Source organism: Spermophilus citellus (genome assembly GCF_964194105.1).
Source record: "Spermophilus citellus genome assembly, chromosome: 13".
In the NCBI taxonomy this organism is placed as follows: Eukaryota; Metazoa; Chordata; class Mammalia; order Rodentia; family Sciuridae; genus Spermophilus; species Spermophilus citellus.
In genome coordinates this window covers 72,042,734-72,065,749 of record NC_138193.1, presented here as the reverse complement: position 1 = coordinate 72,065,749, position 23,016 = coordinate 72,042,734, and the positions used below count along the sequence as shown (strand labels likewise).

The 23,016-nt window shown below is 34.9% G+C and overlaps 1 protein-coding gene across 2 annotated transcripts in view; it reads right to left on the bottom strand.

Annotated features, from left to right (window-relative positions):
* Nucleotides 1–23,016, bottom strand: part of ASB3 (ankyrin repeat and SOCS box containing 3) — a 126,493-nt gene that overhangs the window by 39,202 nt on the left and 64,275 nt on the right. For both annotated transcript variants that reach the window (XM_081265421.1, XM_081265420.1), the window contains 3 exons: nt 22,411–22,588; nt 20,075–20,272; nt 3,922–4,179 (listed from right to left, as the gene is read on the bottom strand). In XM_081265421.1, the coding sequence (XP_081121547.1) occupies nt 3,922–4,179; nt 20,075–20,272; nt 22,411–22,588 (634 nt within the window). The remainder of the gene's footprint in view (nt 1–3,921; nt 4,180–20,074; nt 20,273–22,410; nt 22,589–23,016) is intronic.

Here is a 23,016-nt window from a genome sequence, read left to right as displayed (position 1 = left end):
AATCAACAAAATGCACAGATGACATTTGCTTTCTATTATTCTCCCATTACTTTCGGGGGATGGGGGGGCGGGGGAGACTTAATTCTTGCTTTAAAGTTGATAAAAATATTTCTACTTCACAGATTATACTGTGACAGGCAATTATTCAGTCAGATGCATTTTGAAGACTGTTTAAGACAAGGGATACCTAGGAAAGATATTTATAATTTACATGACAGGCTTGCATGCAATATAAATAAGAAACAAACAAAATATACTTTAACAACATACTGGAATTTTTATGGGAGAATTTTTCTTATAACAGCTCTTTGAGTGTAAATTTGATCAAAGAAAGCAAAACATTTATCATATTCAGTGTAAACACTGGCTTTATCTATTAAATAAAAGATCAGTGAACAAAAATTTGACCATATTATTTTCATTTCTAAAGTGAAATTTTCCATTGTATTTTTTCTAATGAATATAAAGTGACTAAAGTTAGTCTTTAGTAGCAAAATATATGCAATTGGCTTTCTCAATTCAGACAGCTGAAAGTTTTACAACTTACTTTAAAATAATTTGTAGCTTATTGGTTCCTAACTCTCTGCATTCCAACATATTCAATAAATACAGCTGTACAACCAGTGGTTTACAACCACAAAAATTCTCAACTATTTACATTTAGGGTGGGGAAGCTGTATCAGAACTAGGGAAATGAGAATATACTTTACAAAACCCTCTAAGAGAATAAAGCTAAACAGTCCCTCTGCATACAGGCAGTCACAGTTTATCTGATTGACACAGGGTTTAATTCTCTTTTCCTGTGTGGGTTTTCATAACTTAGGAGCAGAAAGGACCAAGAAAAATTGGCACAAAACCTCTAGGTTTGGCAAAGAATAAAAAAACTTATAATCAGCGATAATACTACTTCATTGCTGTGGATTCGGAAGGCTAAGGTAGCACAGCACAGTGGTTAAGAACACAGATATGTATGAGCCACACTGTAGGAGTCTGAGTTCAAATCTAACTCAAAACTCCAGAGCTAATTTGTGAGCTTGAGCAAGAATGTTGAACACTCTGCCTCAATTTCCTCCTCTGTAAAATAAATATAACAATAGCACCTACTCCCTTGTATTATACATGAACTAACAGGAGTACAGAAACTTAAAATAATGCTTACTGGGTGTCAGGCAGTATCCTTAGTTTTGATTCGATAAATAAATAAATAAACGGAAAGGGCATGAAGGTTGAAAGTACTGGGCAAGTCACATGGTGTCAGTTAATAGCTCTGAAACAGTTCCTTTGAAATTAAAAGCAACTTTCTGGTAACAGTTTTTCCTCCATGCCTTAATTTCTCCCGCTGAGAAAAGATGCCAAGGAGGCTGAAACTGGGGTTCTCTAGCTAAGTCTACCTATGTGTAATTCTTGCCTTTTGTTCCACTGTGCCACCTTTTTCTCTTATAAAATCTTTCTAGGCCTCTGAGCCCCCTGAAGATGAAGATTTAAAACATAAAGGTCTCTATCTACCTAAAAGCTGGCTTTGCATAAACCCCTTTTCTTCACCCACCTGTTTCCCAAGTTTCTAGTGGAGTGACAAGCAGTAGAGCTTTTCCCCGGAGTTATAGCTTCAGTAGAAAAACACAGTAAATATGACTGATAAGAAAATGGATGCCTTAGAAGCACTTCGTAGGGTAAAAGATGAAGGGATCAGACTGTCTGGACTGACCACAGCTACCCCACATGTTCAGTTCAATTTACAGCACTGTCTGGGAGTGAATCCTAAAATGGTGAGGGGCAACTGCAGCTATCTGTCCAGAGACCAAAACCAATTGTGAAATTCAGTTAAGAATACTTAAATAACTTTCTTAATAACTAGCTGTGTCCTTAATAACACATGTGTGCATGTAAGGGGGAGCTATTAAGACAAATAGATAAGTATGAAGTTCTACTCAGCCATAAAAAAGTATGAAATTATAACATGCCAATAAATGGATGAAAATGGAGAACATGATGCTAAGTGAAAGCAGCCAAACTCAAAAACTCAAAAGCTGAATGTTTTCTCTCATATATAGAAGACTGAGTAAAAGAAATGAAAGGGGGAGGGAAGGATAGGTATCATAAAGACAGAGGAAAGATCAGTAACATAGGAGGAGGAGACCAAGAGGCAAAGTGGCGGGACAGGAAAGGCAAAGCAATGCAAAATTAATTCTTTTTTTTTAATATTTTTTTTTAGTTGTAGATGAACACATATCTTGATTTTATTTGTTTATTTTTATGTGGTGCTGAGAATCGAACCCAGGGCCTCACATGTACTAGGAGAGTGCTCTACCACTAAGCTACAACCCCAGCCCCGTAAAATTAATTTTTAAAAAATCATGTTACATGCATGTATAATATACCACAGGGAATTTCACCTTTATATATAAGTAAAAAGAAGCAAATATATATAAATAAATAGGTTAGCAAAAGGAAGTCTAGCAGGGGAAGGAAAACAGGAGGGAAGGAAGGACAGAAGGGGGACAGAGGGACTAATGAACTGAAACTGAATTCCACACATGTATGAGTTTGCTGGGATGAACCCAATTACTGCATAACTATAAAGCTCTAATAAAATAAAAAATCAGAAATACATCAGTAACTCAGCCGTAAGTTTCAATTATCTTAAAAAAAAAAGTGAAGCTTTGCAAAAAGTAATATATTAGGAAAGGTATAAAAGGAATAGCAACCATGAGCATTTGACAAATAACTATTTATTTATTAAACAGCTGATGAAAAAAAAATGCAACTAAGGGGTTGAAACTGTTATAAACTATAAACAAAAGTTAAGGTGAGATTAGAACATTTATCTCAACTTTGCTCTTAGTTCTGTATGCCCCAAACCATCTAACAGAAAGTACTTTTTTCCTCACAAACCACATGTCTGAAATCAATAGTGTCAGAAAGATAACAGTCCCATTAGTGAAAATTTTTTAATTCTATGGCAAACACATTAAAAACGTGAGATACTGGTATACAGCCAAATACAGACCTAATCTTCATATAAAGAAGGCGGCACTAGGAGGAAGGTGGTGTTCACATAAATACAAATTAATCTCACCAGCAGTGGCAACAGGCACTATATGCCTAAACTCTCAAAGAAAGCCTCTTTGGAGAGGGAAAAAGCTGAAATGTCTCAGCATTTGTCTAAATTTTACTTCAGTGAATGCTAGTTTTCAAAGTACAAAATAAAAACTAGTAGATGTTCTACTGAAATTCTACAAAATAATGTCTTCTATTTCCCTGGAGACTTCTATTCTACTTTTTCACTTGACTTGAATATCAGGAAAGGGTCCTCTCACTGAAAAAATTACATGTCTCAGGTTGTTAACAATTTCTGCAAAGGCTGGAGGCCTGCACAAATAGTCTTCCTCTTCTTGCCCAACAAAAATCCTGACTCAGCATTAATAATAATCCCTCATAGAGGACTGCCTACTATAAAACTACATCAAGTAAACACATTATATCCTCAGAACTTCAGAAATCATTATTTTAATAAGGGAGAAAAATTTCAAAATGACAAGATGCTGTAGGGCAGGAGTATCCAATATAGTTTGGTGAAAGATAACAGAATCTTCAAAGCAGCTACAATCATTCCTTTTTATGTCACAGGCATTTTAAGAGAGGCATAAGTGATAGCCAGAAGCAGAAGAAATATCCCTCTCACTGGCATCTATCTCTTTCTACCCACTTCCACCAGTCACCTTTTCTAGGCCTCTATGCTTAATTTCACTATTTGCAGCTCCCAACTCCTTCCTTCATTTTAACCCTATCATGACAGTCAAAACTCATAAACATATATACACTCCCTCTTCCAAACCCAGAGATCTCAAGAAACTGGGGAAACTTAATGGTAGCTTAGTTATTTAAATAAGAATTAAGGCCCACTAACATAGGATGTCTTACCAAGAACTGCTGAGTAGAGTCAATGGGTCAAATCCAGCAAGTAGGAGATGTGGCAACCATTCCTTGTATTTTATCTGTGCATTAATTGCATGATTTATAAATTCAGATATATGGTTCCATGGTGCCAACAGGCAACTTTTCTTCAAAAAGTAGCGAAACACTGAAAACTTCTCATACTTCAGGCAGTATGCCAAATGAAGTTCATTTAGCTGGGCTCCATATTTCAAAAGAATATTTACAATTCCAAAGAATTCACAGCTTCACCACCAAAAAAAAAAAAAAATTAAAAGTTAGAATCTTACATAATAATAATTTTTAATTTTTTAAAATTTATATATGACAGCAGAATGCATTACAATTCTTATTACATACATAAAGCACAATTTTTCATATCTCTGGTTGTATACATAATATATTCACATCAATTCATTTCTTACCTGTACTTTGGATAATAATAATAATTACTATTATTATTAAAAACTGTTAATAGTATTATAGCTGAAGAAGAATGGTAGCTGGATACAGGATGGTTTTTATATATCTAGTGAACTGAGATTAGGTGATGGGAACTCTTTTTCAACTCTCTTGTGTTGTTTGTAATTTTCAACTGTGAGCAAGTACTATTCTTATAATTTAAAACATTTGTCTTCAATAAATACTTGATCTAGGAAAATACCATTGACAAAATCGTTCTCAATTATAATATTTTTGCACAATTAAGAATCTCTACTACAACACACTTGCTAAACAAAATCAATAAACAATTCTATCTGTCCATGAAGAGTAATGATTTATTCTGGGAATCTCCAAAATATCATTTTCTTTAGTAATAGCCTTGGCCAACCAAACACCGGATACTTTTAGATTTATAATGGAGGAAAAACATCATACAGAAAAAATTTTTAAAAATGAACTTAGAACTTTACATTTTAAAATTAATCTTCCTTTTCGAGCATTTTTATAGAAAAAAAGGTTTCATATTATACCTATTAAATTGGTTACTCTGAAAAAACTTATCAAAAATTTTTTTATTATCCAATAATGATAGGTTATGATAAAACTGACTGAAAATGATGTAATTCTTATGAGAGCAAAGGGGAAGAGTATTAAAACAAGTATCATTACAAAGTATAAGGAGCATCAACTCTGAAGCCAGACACTAAGTAAATTACTTAGCCTTTCTGGAACAAAGAACTGACACTATGTAAACATTTGTAAACTAAATAAATATTAAGTAAAATACCATCTAAAATAAAATATATCTAAACATATTTTTAGCTGGGCACTGTGGCTCATGCCTGTAATCCCAGCAGCTCAGGAGGCTGAGGCAGGAGGATCTTAAGTTCAAAGCCAGCCTCAGCAGAAGTTAGGTACTAAGCAATTCAGTGAGATCTTGTCTCTAAATAAATACAAAATAGAGCTGTGGATGTGGCTACTGAGTTCAATCCCCACTATGGAAAAAAAACATATATACATATAAACACACACACACACACATTCACATATATATATAAACACACACACACACATTCACATATATATATATATATATATGTGAATGTGTGTGTGTGTGTGTGTTTATATGTATATAAACACAAAAATGTAAGTAAGTGTTAAAATGTTTAGACTTCTTTTTATTCGGCAATGTAATCCTTGGGAATTTAGTAAAGAGATAAAATTCAAAAGAAATGATAACCCATTTCTACAAAATTGTTAACCACAGTATTATCTACAAAATACTTTAAAAAAGAAATGACAATAACAGAAAAACAAGTATTATACATATTATACTGTTATCAAAAACTGCAGTTAAGATGGTTGTATAATGGAGTTTTATTCAGACATTAAAAAAATGAAATTATGTCATCTGCAGGAAATGAATGGAACTTGATACCATTATGTTAAGTAAAATTAGCCAAACTTAGAAAGTCAAGGGTCTCCTGTTTCTCTCATATGTGGAAAATAGAAAGGTGGCCCAGGGAGGTGAGAGGATTCTTGAAAATTTAAGAGAGATAACCAAAGTAGAGGAAAGGGGACAAGGTAAGGGAGGAAGAAGAGAAAGAGGAAATACTGGGGAATGACAAATTACATTTTTATATGTGTGCATATATGGGTATATAACAACAAATCCCACCATTACATACAACTACAATGCACCAATAAAAAATATGGAAACAAGATGGTTGTATAACAACATTTTAAAAAATATTTATGATATAATTTTAACTGTAATTAACTTAACAAACATATGTTCACTATATAGACAGATTGAAAGAAGATAGCTGCCACAGTCTGGCTGGGCACAAAATCACAAGCCACTCAAGCAGGAACAAATTTTATTTTTTGAAACTGCCGCCAATGCACGGTACGCGCCCAGGAAGATCACAAGCGGCATCCCCCCCCCCACCTGAGTTCTCCCGGAACCCCAGAGCAAGTTCCTCCCCTGGAATTCCCTCCTACTGCACTTCCCCAACCAATGGGAACTCTCCAGGAGTCCCGCAGCAGGCCGAGGTGAACAGCAGGAGTCCAATATCCATATGAATGTAAATCTTAACATAATCATATCATCTCAATGGCTAGCTGGCGTCACCTTTCAACCAAAAATGCCATGCATCATATTACTTGGCTGTGGCTCTTAGCATCTCCCCCCTTTTGTTTAATTAAGCAACAAGCAATGTGGCTAGGGACCGTGCCTGTTAGGTTTGTCCAATTCAACATATGGTTCTTACCAGTCATCGGAAAACTGACCTCTAGGCGTCAGCCTCCTGTCTTAGGTTGATACCACTGCAATTGGATCATACCCGTCACTGACTACCGGTCCAGCATATAGCCATACTTGTGGATAGGCCTATGCACCAGTGGGGGGGTGAGGTTCTTTGCCTCACCTCTGTTGGCCCCCAGAATTAGACCATCACTAGTAGAAGGGAGGAGGATACAGAAATGCCACGACACCAAGTCAATTGACGGCTCCTTAGGAAAAATTGCATCACTGGTGACACATCAGCAAAGATACACCAGCATTACCATAATTCGCTGCATCAACAGATAGACCACAGTGCATACAAGTGAAACATAGTCCAGGAAAGTTATTATTAATAAATTGTCCTACAGCCTCAGGATATCTAGTAAGAATAGTGTTAGGAGAATAAGATAAATGTATCCACAAAAATGGACCTTCCTGCCAAAATACTCCTGTAGGAATATTTTTTGTTGGTAGTACAATAAATAATAAAGGCAAACTTATATCAATTCTATCCAAATGCATATTTTCCATATATGTTTCAATGGTTTTTAATGTCTTTCTTGCTTCAGGCATTAACATGCGGGGTGAATTTGGATCTGATGGACCTTTTAGGATATCAAATAAAGGTCCCAACTCTCCTGCTGGTATGCCTAGATAAGGCCTTATCAAATTTATGTCTCCCAATAACTTTTGAAAGTCGTTAAGTGATTTGAGTTGATCTACTCGTATTTTAATTTTTGGTGGACGGACCATGGTTGAGGATAACAGAACTCCTAAATAATTAATTGGAAGATTTAATTGTACTTTATCTATTGCTATCTCTAGATTATAATTTTTTAATAAATTTGTAAGTGTGGCATAACATTCTAGCAATGTGTTTTTATCTTTACGTGCCAATAACACATCATCCATATAGTGAAATATTTGTAGTTCAGGATTTTGATTTCTAAGTGGTTAGATTGCTTTGTTAACATAAATTTGACACATAGTTGGACTATTAGCCATCCCTTGAGGGGGTACTTTCCATTCATATCTCTGATCAGGACATTCATGATTTAGTGCAGGGATAGTAAATGCAAAATGTGGACTATCCTCGGGATGAATTGGAATTGAAAAAAAAAACAATCTTTAATATCTATAGCTAAAACATACCAGGTTTTTGGTAAAGCAGACAATTGGGGAATCCCTGATTGAGCAGGTCCCATAATAACCATCTCATTATTAATGGCTCTTAAATCTTGCAATAATCTCCATTTACCAGATTTCTTTTTAATGACAAAAATGGGAGTATTATGGGGAGATACAGAAGGTTGTATATGTCCCTCCGCTAATTGTTGTTTGACCAGGTCATGGGCTACTTGTATCTTTTCTTTAGTCAGGGGCCACTGAGGAACTCACACTAGTCTTTCTGATTTCCAAGTAATTTTGATTGTCTCAGTGGCCCTTTCTGAAAACCCAAACCATGTCTATTTATTTCTTGATCTATTTGAATTGGTGCTGTCATACCTTGTTCTTGTTCTCTTAATGTTTTTTCTTTCCTAAAGCCTTGTCTAGCCCTAGTAGTGGGCGCGTTAGGACTGATGTTATTTGTTAATGTCAAACCTAATTGATCTAGGACATCTCGTCCCCATAAATTTATAGGAAGATGATCCAATACATAGGGCTGTATAGTTCCTTCACATCCTTCAGGATCCTTCCAATCTAATACCATTGCACTTCTATGGGGATTAGTTGCCACTCCTAGGCCTCGAAGCGTTTGAGTGGCTTGTTGTAATGGCCAATGTTTTGGCCATTCTTGACGAAATATGATGCTAAGGTCAGCACCTGTGTCCAGTAGCCCATTAAAGTCATGTCCTTGAATATTTAGTTTAGGCATGGGGCGAGAATCTAAATTTAAAGACAGCATAGCCCAACCTACACTTGTGGAGCCTAATCCCCTGGAACCTCTTTCTACAGTACGACTGGAAAATTTATCATGCAGGCTGGGTATTATTAATAACTGTGCTATTCTATCTCCTGGTGAAATTACTGATATACCTCTTGGAGAACTAGCTATAATTTTTATTTCACCCTCATAATCGGGATCAATTACCCCAGGACTTATCATAAGTCCTTTTAGTGTAGAAGAACTGCGTCCCAATAATAAGCCTACTGTTCCCTGGGGAAGAGGTCCTTTTACTCCTGTGGGAATGATTTGAACTCCCATCTCTGGAGTTAGTACTGCTCTGGCAGAGGCGCAGATGTCCAACCCTGCGCTCCCTCCAGTTTGTCTGATGAGGAATTTAATGGATAATGCGTCCTGGGCACTACCTTGATGGTGCTGCTGGGTTCCTCCATTTGTGGTTTTGGGCCCCGGAGCATTGGGCCCTCCAGTCCGTTTTTTGGCAATGGAGCCTGATGCCTTTCTCCACGATATCGTGGGTAAACACTTGGTCCTTGTCCGTTTTTTGATAACGGAATACCCTCTTATGGTGGTTTGAGAACGGCATTCATTAGCCCAATGTCTCCCTCCATAGCATCGTGGGCAAATTCTATTCCTTTGATACCTAGCTTTGTTAAACCCTCCTCCTATGGGGCAACTCCTTTTAAAATGTCCTGTTTGATCACAATTATAGCATGTTTTTTGGCCTGGCATCTAAAGCCTGTTGTACTGCTGCTAAGACTTGCCCTTGTTCATTAATGTCTCTACATAATTTAATATTTAAATCTTCATGTCTCCATGGTCTAATGACCTCTCTGCAGCAACGATTTTCTTGGTCATAAGCCAGTTGTTTTATAAATGGCATTGCCTGTTCTGTATCTCCAAATATTCTAGAAGCTGTTTGAATAAGCCTATCTACAAATACAGCATAAGGTTCATTAGTTCCTTGTATTACCTTAGATAATTGTCCTTGTAAATCTCCATGCCCCTGTAAAGTTTTCCATGCCCTAACCGCATCTACAGCAATTTGTGCTTATACACCAGGATCATATTCAATTTGTTGTCGTTGACCCTCATAAGGTCCCTTTCCTAACAACATTTCTAGATTTCTTTAAGGGTAACCAGCTGCTGCATTTTGCCTAGCTGTCTCTGTGCAAAATTCCTCATTGGCAACCTTCCATAACAAATATTGTCCTCCATTTAGCACAGATCGACACGTTAGCCCAATCTGCTGGTGTCATGTCCAAGTTGGTAATAGATTCGACCATACTTATGGTGAAGGGTGCTTGCGGGCCGTAGGTTGTTACAGCCTCCTTTAATTGCTTCACTGTTTTAAAATCTAAAGCACGGTGAATTCGTTGCCCTCCTGCCTGCTCAAGTACAGGGCATGCTAATCTTTGGGGTCCTGCCTCAGGATTCCGTCCATCAACTACGGGAGTTGAGGGCCGCTCAGCTGTAGATGGAGCTGTTCGCTGAATTACGCCCTCTGGTGATAGAACGGAGTTAGTAGCAGCCTCCTGTTGTAATTCCCCGCCTGATGGTTGTTTTTCCTCTAAGCTTTCTTTCTTCAAATTTTCCTCTGACTAGCTCGAAAGACCTTCTCTTTTGCTTGACCTAACATGTTTTCTACCATAGTCTGGACCTCTAACAATTTACTTAACAGTCTTTCGGGTTTTTTTTACTAGTTTCTAATCTGCTATAAAGGTAACGCAACCCAATAAGATAGCATAAAACAAAACCAAAACAGAATGAAACAAAAACGGAACAAAGAATAGTTGTATCAATTTTCTCTTTCTCAGGGCCGAACAACTTCAAACCTTGAGCCAACCATTTTTCCCAGTTTGCCTGAGAAAATTCTAGGGATAGGCAGCTTGAAACAAAAACAAAATAAATCAAAACAAGAACACATTGTTTTTTGAAATGGTCACCCATTCTCTCGCCTTCCCTCAGGGGCAAGCGATTTTACTCACCTCCAAGCTTCAGGCGTCCCCCACACGGGCCACCAATTGTCACAGTCTGGCTGGGCACAAAATCACCTGCCACTCAAGCAGGAACAAACTTTATTTTTTGAAACTGCCGCCAATGCCCGGTACGCGCCCAGGAAGATCACATGCGGCGTTCTCCCCCGAGTTCTCCCGGAACCCCAGAGCAAGTTCCTCCCCCGGAATTCCCTCCTACTGCACTTCCCCAACCAATGGGAACTCTCCAGGAGTCCCGCAGCAGGCCGAGGTGAACAGCAGGAGTCCAATATCCATATGAATGTAAATCTTAACATAATCATATCATCTCAATGGCTAGCTGGCGTCACCTTTCAACCAAAAATGCCATGCATCATATTACTTGGCTGTGGCTCTTAGCAGATAGCCAAGAATAAAATTATTCTTCTTTAAAACTAAAAATTTTAAAGAGCTGTAAATTTAAAAAGAAATACATCAAAATCATAGTATTATAGAATCAAAACAAACAAGAGTTTCAAGTTTAGTTAAAACAAATATAAAATGTCTAAACCCATAGTCAAATGAGACCAAGTACTTCTAAGGACCTATATATAAAACTTCATATATTTTAAGCAGTTAAGCTACCATATGTGGATGTAAGAATGTTTTCTACCTATGTATATCTTTTTTAAAAATTGATTTTAGTTTTTAAATACATGACAGTGGAATGCATTACAATTCTTATTACACATAATACCACAATCTTTCATATCTCTGTTTGTATATAAAGTATGTTGACACCCAATTTGCATTTTCATACATATACTTTGGATAATGATGTCCATCACATTCTACCATCCTTGCTAATCCCCAGCCCCCTCCCTTTCCCTCCCACCCCTCTTCCCTATCTAGAATTCTCGATTCCTCCCATGCTCCCCCATATATCTTTATAAATCTATCTTATTTATTCTTCAATTTGTGCTTCTTTGATTAAAAAATCGAACAGTATTCTCTTTACTGTTAATCATTTGTATAGTAATTAGAAAGGAAAATCTAAAATTCTATAATTTTTTCATAAAATTAATAACTTTGTTGCTGTCTACTATATTTCTATTTGTTCCTGATAGGAAATCTACCATCATTCATAGCATTGTTCCTGAAATCAACCCTATACGTATGCTTTTTTCCTATGGCTGCTTTGAGATATACTGAGAATTTGTTGCCAGCAGTCTTACACCACAGGAAATCCTGAAGGATAGTTCTAAATAGTTATCACCAATTTGTCTCAAACACTTTGACCTCATTTAACTAGGCTCTCATTATTTTGCCTACAATTATTACATGCTGATTCCACTTACAGAAGAGGCAAACTACACACAAACTGTTGAGTACATTCCAATAATTATGAAGGGAAACTGCACAAAAAGCTTCAGATACTACTGAGTCATTCTAAATATGATACACAATTCTCAAGAAACCTGGCAATTTTCCAGTCCTATTATTGGTATATGCAATTTAGGAACTGGTTGAATTTTTCCCTCAAGCATTTGAAACCATCAATAACCTAACCATATATACTTAGAAGTTAAAAATCCAATGTGGAAGGCATATTTTTGCTATAGAACTCAAGTACATAGTATTTCTATCTTCTAAAACCACCTTATTAGAGAAAATGCTACAGATAAATACTGTAACCATTTTTTATTTAGCAAAAATTACAAAACCAAAAAGATTTCTTATTAAAATTTCAGTACAGCACCTAGACATGGGTTCATGCTAAGAAAAATTTAAGGTCAAAAACAAAAGATAAATCATCCATCTCTAAGTATGAGAGGAACATGTATGCACGTAATTTCTTATATTAACAAACTTAATGGGGTATTTATTCTGTCTCAGGCTCTACATTAAATGGGTTACAAGCAAGATTTGACTGAATCCTATAACCCTAAGAAGTAAGTCCTATTATCATTATCTCCATTCTAAATGAAAAAACTGAAGCTTAGTTACAAAGCCAATAATTGATAGAACTAGGATAATAATATCAAACCAAAATCTAATAGTGAATAGGATACAGCAAATTCCTGAAATCTCTCTCCTCTATTATGAAAACTGAACACTTAATGAAATTGAGAAAAATTTTGAGACTAGACCTGTGTTTCCCAAACTATGCTGCATGGAACTTTAGTCCTTGAAAATAATCCATTATGAAAAAAGATTCTTTAATGAAAAAACTGGAGAAATCTTATCCAGTATACAGTGAGTCAAGAAAAGAGAGAAAAATAGGATGAACTTATTTTTAAGCAGAATGTTAAGTTACACTTTCAAATTATATGCTCTATGATTTTCTCCAACCTCCATACACTTTTTAGAAATACCTTTAAAATTAAAGCAATCATTAATCTGAAAAAAGAATAATAAATGGAATATAAAATACCTACAAAGTCTATTAAACACAGGAGAAGTAGTATATTTATTATAAATGTGAGTATATCCTTCACTTCAGGATTCTAAAAATCTTTGTAGATTCATTGCTCTCTAAAGAATTCACAAAGCATGCTGTAATAACAAAAATTATCAGAAGCCCTCCAGAAAAGGAACGATTAATATAATTTAACTCTATGTTTTCCGAACCTATTTAACTACAGAATTACTTTCATCCCATGTAGTATCTATTAATAATCTACAGAATAAGGATTCTACAAAATATGTTTTGGAAAACAGCCCTAAACTTCTTTCAAACACTGTAGTCATGCTGCCTTGTTTTAGAAGGGACAAGAGCATAATTATAAAACCTTTAAAACTGGTGTGGTGTTACAATATAGACCCTTTTCCAAGAAAACTACTATTTATAAGGAGAATAATAACTGTGAAATAAACTGGAGAATCACAGAGTTTTGTCAGCATGCCCTGAGGTTCTGGGAAGGTTATCCAGTATGTGGGCATGCTCTAAAAATGCAAGAAACTTCAGTGTTCTATAAGACCTTGATTATTACATATCACCAGGTATATAATAAATTCTTAAGCTTAGGTAACCTTTAGTTAAAATATAAATTATATGGAAATATCTCTGTATTTTTCTTAACACTTCCAACAAATTCTCTCTCCAACCCTGAAAGCAAATTGGAGAAATTCTCTATATCACCTAGCGGGAAATAAAGAGTCAACACTGTTTAACAAAAACATCAAGAATTAATTCTGACACACATAGAGTTAGCTCATCAGAGAAACAGTGAACATCATCAGATTCTAAGAGGAGATATTAAAAAACTAAAAAGCAGTCTAGATCTTATTTGAGGGCATATACATTTTCAACCACTCCACTCTCTGAAGCTCAAAAACGTGGAGAAAAACAGTATCTATGCAAAAGCACAGTAAGAGAAAATTCATAATGAAACTATTTATTTTATTTTTTAAATATTTGTTTTAGTTGTAGGTGGACACATAATCTTTATTTTATTTTTATGTGGTGCTGGGGATCGAACCCAGTGCCTCACACATGCTAGACAAGAGCTCTACCACTGAGTCACAACCCCAGCCCCTGAAACTATTTATTTTAAACAGACAGAAATGGGCAAACATGTTGAGAATTTTATGTTCAATAAGCCAACAAAATATCTAACCAACTTATTAAATGAATTATCAAAAAGTCATAGGTAAGTTTTACTTCAATGGCTTTCAGCCACTGGCTAAAAACAAAACAAAAATAGATGAGTCCAATGTATACACTAGTGATGACTAGAATGGATATTTATGTCCATTTCTATGAAAGCTCATTATCAATTAGAAATACAGACAACATCAGGTCAGCTAAGATACGGTCTCCATCAATACCAAGTATAAAAGGCATTCATATTTGTTCAAATTGTCCTGAAGTTTTCAATTTCCCTCCTCCTTCCCCATTCCAGTTAAAGGAATCTTTTTCTTATATTTTCTCATTTAAGTTGAACTATTTAACTGTGCCCTTGAAAGACTGGCTTCCTATTACTGCAGCTATAAACTTTTGAGTCCCAAGAACAAAGACTGCTTTTGCTTCAAGATCTGTACCTTGCAGAGGAAACACTTTTCTATCATGTTGCAAAGTGGGGAACAGAGCTAAAGGTCACTGCTTCAGATGGAAACTATCCTTTCAAAACACTCACCAAAAATGTTAGTACACTAATTCAGAACTAAAAAGTCAAGTTGGCTTAGTAACATAACAGAGAAAATTTAAAGTCCAAAGTTATTATTTATATTTATTTTTATCACCTTTTAATATTATATTATTTATAAAAGCAATAAAAGTTTGTTAATCACAAGAGGCCAACAGTGTAAGAAAGGCCACATGTACTGAATTTATAGATTTCAGAGAAATACCAGAAAACATGCAAGTGAGAAAACAAGTCTCTTACTCATTAACACCTTAAGTCAGATAAGTGGTAATTAAATCACTTTTATACCACAGTCTTACACCAAATTAACATAACAACATATTGATATAAAAGTTCAAAACTCATACCACCAATCTTACTCCATTATCTATTACCAAAGCCCTGAAAATTTAAATATCAAGTTGATTTTATAAAATAGCATCTTCTAAATTACCCGATACCAAGTCTTGTAACCAAAATTTAAATTTTTGTTAATAATTGGTAAATGGGATATATAAAATTTGCATTGCTTCATTAAGAAAATTAAGGAAAAATAAAATATGATAGTTATTTTTAAGTTAAAATTATGTTCAATTATTCTTGCTTTGTAAATGGTGATTCTAATTAATTTAATAAATGTTTACACTTGATTGCAAAGACTCCCAATTTTAAGACGCTTACTTGTTTCAACTCTTTTAATATACAACAAAACCTATTAAGAAAATTTTTAAAATGTTGCTTAATTAGTAAAGCTTTATACTAAGCCCCAAAATACTCAAGCGATTTTACGTGAACAGTGACTGACATGCAAGCCAACAGCCCAACATTAACTAATATAAATGTAATAGAAAGACTAAATGTTTAATTGATGTTGTTGTCTAGATAAATGGAAGATGGCAGGGAGAGAGAACTTATGTAGACATTTTTCTATGTACCAAACATTGTGCAATGTACTCTTCTTAAGTCAACTCCTTTATTTATGTATATTAAATGCAGGCATATATGATCTACCATCTTTTAGATTTAGTTCCTTGGGAAAGGTTCCCTTCAATTAAACTCCCTATAAACAAGTAATAATGACAAAAATGTTTCAAAATTTAGCCTACTGTCACAGGTTCCAGGCAAACAAATGAAAAGTCAATTAGGAAGAATAGGAGACCATACCTCATAAAACAGATATTTTGATGTTTTGGTACTTTTTCTAGAGGCTAACAAATAGTATTTTCCAATTACTTTTCTTTTTGAAAACCTATCTTACTAGTTCAACTAACAAAAGTTCCCACATGGAAGAAAATAGCTCAGTTCACCTTTTGGAGAGCTATCAAACTACATTTCAATTACACTTTACCAGGCACTTTAAAGAGCAAATTTCTAAGAGGAGCAAAAAGCAAAGTTTGTTAGCTGGTGTGAGTGATGACCAAGGGCTACTTACTACACATCACACTGCTTCTTCATTTTAAATTTATTTAATATGATGGTGTTTGTGTTTTTCTTTGGTCTGTTCTGTTTGGTTTACTGAGCTTCTCAAATCTATAAATTTATGTCTTCATCTAATGTTGTGAAGTTTGGGGCCATTAATAAATTATATACTTTTTCCATGCTAATCACCTTTTTCCTCTCTTCTGGAATGCATTTTAATGAATACTGATGTTGTTCCTCATGTTCAAGGCTCTGGGTGGGCTTTGTGTTTATTTTTGTTTTCCCCTTCAATCTTTATTCTCTCCTGTTTCTCTGTGTAGATAATCTTTATTAGTCTATCTTTAAGTTAAGTGACTCTGTCCCTTCCATTCTGCTTTGGAACTCATGTAATGAATTTTCTAATTGTCACTAATCAGTTGAGAATTTCTACCTTTTCATTTATTTCAAGCATGCTTACCTCAGGAACCAGAGTTATAACAGCCATTTTTAATTATTTGTTATTTCCAACATCTGGATCTTCTCAGGATTGACATCTAATTGCCTATTCCCTTGAGATTAAGTCACATTCTACTAGTTCTTCATATATCAAGTAATTTTAGACTATATCTGGTACACTGTAAATCTTACATTTACAGACTCCAGGTCCTGTGTCTTGTTATAATCCTTTAAAGAGTACTGATTTTTGTTGTTATTGTTGTTGTTGTTGTTTATTTTAGCAGGCATATAACATAGTTAGATTCAGACTACAATTTCTGCTTCAACTTCTATAGACAGTGGTTCTAACAACAGTTCATTCTCAAAGTCTGCTATGCTGCTTTGGGCCTAGTCCCACGAATGTACAATTTGGCACTTAGCTTGAAATGCTGGTGACAGTTTAAACCATACTTTCAATAATTTGGGTCTGTTTTGTGCATTTGAAGCTTGGATAGTCTGAACATATACAGACTCATATACTGAATTAGGGGATTCCCTCTCCAGCTCTCTCTTCTCCAGAATTTCCATTATATTCTCTGGCACATGGGAGTCTTATTGGGACACCAGCTGCTAGAGCCACTGCTGCTATCTAGCTCCAGACTGGGGTCTGCCATCAGGACAACATGGCAAAAGAAGAAAAAAAAAACCAGAAAGTTCATGTCCAGAAGGGTCACTTCACCAAATTACCACTACCGTCCATAATCTGCCTACTTTGGTCTATTTGACAGAGTCCCTAGATAGTTCTATTTTGTATTTTGACCCATTTTTTTATGCAGTTAGAGAGCAAGAGAGGAGCATTAGTGGGATTATGCCACCTAAGCTAGAAGTAAACCCACAATGCATGTTAAGAATGTCTTAGCGGGCTGGGATGTGGCTCAAGTGGTAGCACGCTTACCTGGCATGCGTGTGGCCCGGGTTTGATCCTCAGCACCACATACAAACAAAGATGTTGTGTCCACCAAAAACTAAAAAATAAATATTAAAATTCATATTCTCTCTCTCTCTCTTTCTCTCTTTAAAAAAAAATATATATATTAAAAAAAAAAGAATGTCTTAGCAGCACTGAAGTTCACAGAGTAACTTAGATATAAAAAGCAAATCAACCAGAGTTCCTCAAAAATACAACTATGGTGGACTGGGATACACCTCAAAAATGGAGCACTTGGCTCTTCAATCCCTAACACTGGGGAAAAAAGTAGAGAACAGGGGCTAGAGTTGTAGCTCAGTGATAGAGCACTGCACTTACCTCGCACGTATGAGGCACTAAGTTCAATCCTCAGCACCACATAAAAATAAATAAAGGTATTGTGTCCATCTATAACTAAAAGCTACTTTTAAAAGAGAGAGAGAAAAAACACAAAAATACAACTTTGGAGTACTTGTGAAAGAAAATGAAAAGCCATTTATGTTATTATTAACAATAAGATAATAGCACATGTTTACAGTCATCCTAGATAAGAGATAGATAGATAGATAGATAGATAGATAGATAGATAGATAATAGATAGATAGACGACCGACCGACCTTGTCTTCCATAAATGGATACATTAAAAACACTTCTTAGTGAAGAGGTAGAAGCCAATAGAGCAAATGCTACTAAATTATATTTTTCCCCATTAGGTTTTAAATTCTTAAAGGATGGAGTCCATGTTTCAACTTCCTCAGTACATTTGATAAAATCTATTTTAGTATTCCCTACAAAACCACTGGCTAATTAATGTTATTGACTAATTTTGTAATTTTGCAGAAATCAAAGGAAAAAGGAACTAATCTTGAAAAATCCAGAAGACTATTAAAATCTAGAAGACTATTTAAGACCTCTTCCCCCAATCTTCATTTATCTAAATCCTAAAAATGGCATGAAACAAAGACTGTCCATTTCTCAAAGAATACCATAATTTTAAGGTATTTCAGGGACAACTTGAGCAATGTATCATATGGTCTCATTCAAACTACACTTATAAGACAATGGCTTAGCTGCTGTGACCAAAATGACCAAAACAACTAATTTCTCAAGAAAAATAAGACAAAGGCCAAAATGAAAACCATCATTACATTGGGGGTATGTTAGATATAACAGAGAGAAAGACAACTGAAACAGTTACCAAAGATGAGCTAAAGTAGTTAGGGCTCCTCTGTTCCAAAAGGGAAAACTTTCAGGACTATGTAGTAAAACTCTATGCAATCATGAGTGTTATGCAAAGAGCGAGTCCCATATACTAAGATTAACCAGATCTTGAAACTAAAATGTGATAGAGCATTTGCTATTAAAGCTTCCAGAAAGGAAGCTTTAATTTAGAACAAATAATATGAACTAGTATTTAACATAGCAAATGTTAAGAGATATAGAGATGTAAAGACAGAACAACTTAAGTTTCAGCAAAGAGTTAAATTAAATCACAACTAGATATCTATAATGATGAATTCAGGAAAGCCAATGAAATTTGAAATATGCCTATAACCTCTTCTGCTTCCTTAAAAATACTAGCAACTAAAAATATTCTATTATTGGATTGTGAAGAGATATTACTCAATACAGCTTTTCTTACTCATGAAGTTTATTCTTAATGTCAGCCTTAAAACTTTAGTAGTATTATAGACAAGTTATTGGCCAGAAGCTTAGAAAACCAGATTAATTCTTTAATTATTCTACTTCATAGGATCATGGCAGCTAACAAAATAATTTTTAGACTTTTAAAATTCAACTATTCTGACATGAAGAAATGCTATACATCAACTATAATAAACTGCAATATCTACAAAACTAAAGTTTTATTTTTAAGTTTACAATAAATCTTATAAATATAAATTTCACATGAAAAATAACCAGAAATACAATCATTGTCATACTTGATAAAGTCCCATTTTTAATTTTTGAATTGTTTTGAAGGAACAAAGATAATCAGAGAATTCCTACTTTTATGTTAAAACATTTCAAGTAATCCCTGAAATTGCCTCACTGAAAATGTAACCTAGGGGTCTGGGATTGTGGCTCAGCGGTAGAGCGCTCGCCTAGCATGGGCGGGACCCGGGTTTGATCCTCAGCACCACATAAAAATAAAGGCATTGTGTTGTGTCCATCTACACCTAATAAAATAAATATTTAAAAAAAGAAAATGTAACCTAGATCCAAAGAGGGAAGAAAAATTGACCAGGCTCTGGATTAAATTCATAGTAGCATAAAAAAAAAGAGGGTGAGGGACAACAATCTGACATTATCACCTCATTTTTTCTATAGCTATACTAAATAAGGTACACAGTGGATTTTTCTGTTTTTATTATTTATTTTTTAGTTGTAGGTGGGCAAAATATCTTAATTCCATTTTTATGTGGTGTTGAGGATTGAACCCAGGGCCTCATGTGTGCTAGGCAAGCACTCTACCACTGAGCTACAACCCCAGCCCTCTGTTTTGTTTTTAAAGTTAGCAATTTGGCACTAACAAAGATACCAAATATCACCACAAGAAAAAGATACTTGGGAATACATCTCCATATAACAAAAAAGACTTAAAATATAGCAGATATACATACTCCTTTTGGAAAGCCATGCACATGGGAGAACTAAATCCAAAGACGAGGCACATCTGGGCATCTGGGCTGTAGCCATTCTGGAGTAATATTTCCAGGCACTCTTCATGTCCTCCAAACACTGCAGAGTAAACAGGGCTGACTTTGTCCAGTCCAGTGTCACAGGCCCGGTTAGTAAGTGGTATTAACAAGTCCAAGATTCTACAAATAAACAAATTCAGGAGGATTTAATGTTTTTATATTTATATGAGGGTAAGCAACATTTCCAATGCATGTATTTTAAGACATTTATTGATTTAAAGAAGTATTTCTGTCTTTAGTATACTTGCTATCTCTGGTAATTACTACATGACTAACTAGTCCAAATGTTACACTTGTAGTTGCATAATATAAAGGTCCTTAAATATACCTGAAACAGAATTATGTAATGTTCCTACAAGTAAACAGGTAAACTTTTTATCTTTTTTTTTTTTAACAAATTACTGACTTACCACCTTCCCTCCAAAATTCAAATTCTGTTACATATTTTAGGATCTTAAATGATTAAATATATATTACTAAATAAAGTACCTTCCTTCTAAAAGTACCAATTAATTTTGTTTTTCCAATTAGTATAAATTTTTAAAGATAATGAGTGACATGAAATAAAGAACAGTATTTTCATCAGGAAGAAATTCAAATTTCTGCTAAGATATTCTTTGAAAAAAATATGTGCTTATTGAAATTTAAGGCAAATTTGGGGCTGGGAATATAGCTCAGTTGGTAGAGTGCTTGCCTTGCATGCAGAAGGCCCTGGGTTCAATCCCCAGTACCACACACACACACACACACACACACACACACACACACACACACAAAAAATTAAGGCAAATTATAAAGAAGCTGGATGCTAGGTAGAGAAAAGTTCTAAGGAAAATCACTAAAAGTTCTTAGATTATTTGTAAAGTTAGGTCTAGTAATCAGGTGAAGAGAAAAAAGAACTATTGTTCTCTTCTAAAACTGAAAATAAAACTGTAAGGATTAAGTAAGCCAGAAAATTTCCCCACTTCTGGGAAAAGACAGGGCTACTCCAAAGTATCTTTATAACATTGTATTTCTCTTTGCGATTTTTCCTTATGTAAACTAGACCTAAGATAACATTAAAGGAGAACTTACATTCTCAGAAAGGGTTACCTTTGAAGTAGGCTAGGAGGAGTCATTAATGGCAAACAGAAGTCTCAAAATTGAGCACAATTAAGGGTAAATTCCTAAAGGAATTTTGGTATCAACTATAAAGCTCAGCATATAACTGCATCTAAGAGTTATGCTTAAAAAAAGGAAGTGGGAAGGCTAGAGATGTAGTTCAGTGGTAGAGTGATTGCCTAGCATGACTTAAGTCATTGGGTTCAATCTCCAGCACAGGAAAAGAGGTGGGGAAGAAGCATAGTGAAAAATATAAAATTCTAAAACCTAATTATCTTGCTAAAATAAAGCTCTTAAATTGAATAAATGTGTCTATTTGTTTAAATGGGTTTGAAAATTTTTACTCTTTTCCTCAAAGCACAAATAAGCTTACAAATACCTTTAAAGACACAGTGAAATACCATGCCACCTAGTGGTACAATAAGCAAATTGTAGACTCTGTTTTCCTAGTATGTAAACAAAGTAATGACCATTTTTATTCTTTAAATTAAATAATACCAACAACAGCTATAAAAAGTATTATGGTAGAATTATGACTCTAAAGATTGTAGACATGTTTAAAAAAACTTTTAGGTGTCTATATATAATAGGCAGCCATAGTCTTATAGAACTAGGTTACCAGTTTCTAAGAGTCCTATAATTCCTGATTTCCTCTTCCCAAAAAACACCGATAAATTCACAGGAACTCTTAAGAAAGATGAGATAAAAAGAATTCCAACCAAAGGGTTCAAGATAGGAAGGTCTACTTAGCATATATGAATGAAAGACTCCATTGTGAGGGGTCACAAGCTCAAATACTTTCTGAGGTTATGGAGACAATGTAAGTGAATGAGGGCATCAGAATCCTAGCTGAAGATAAAACTAACAAGGGTGAAAGGATGGTCATAATCAGAGAAATCAGAAGGGAGACACTATACCCTAAGAAAGCCTCAGAATGTACCCCATCTCTAACCATTCTGCCTCATGGAAGGAAAGTAAGATCAAGAGGAGCTAAAGATAACATGGGGACAGATTAGGAACAGACCTAGTCACCAAGCAGATTGGATAGGGAGGAAAATACCAAGGATTTTGCCTGGAGGTAAAAGGTCTGGCCCAGATTTATTCCTTATTAACTTTTAATTAGGAGATCATTTTTATTCTCTGTTTTTAACACTTACTTTGCATGGCCCATTTGTGCAGCTGCATGAATAGGTAACTGCCAGTTGTCCTCATTACAGTAAAGATCAGGATTTGCCCCACTGGACAGCAAAAGTTCCACACATTTTGTGTGACCCTCTTGAGCAGCAATGAACAAGGGAGTAGCTTTGTCCAACGCTTGACAATTTACATTTGCTCCTAACACAAAATAAAACATTTAACAAAAAATCTTCACTAATGTTAAAAAAACTTATAAAATTCAAAGCAACAGCCATAAAAGAGTTTGACAGTACATTTTTTCTCTCTCCATGGATGTTGTTGAAAAAACACATATTGCTAACTTGCTAGGAATCATTTATATTGTTTTTGCTCTTATGTCAGCAAGAAAACAATCATATTTTAGAATTCATTTTTAACTAAAACACAACTCCTGTTCAATGAAATATGCATTTCATTTCAATCCCTCCTCCAACAAGCACTCTGGGTTCAAAATGTAAACATATAAAAGTAAAATGCAAACCATCAAATATGGGTAACATTTCTGAGACTTACTGAGAAAGATGAGAAAAGGCCAAGTTTTGAGACATTATAGATGCCACTAATTGATTTAGGCTAAGATTCATGAA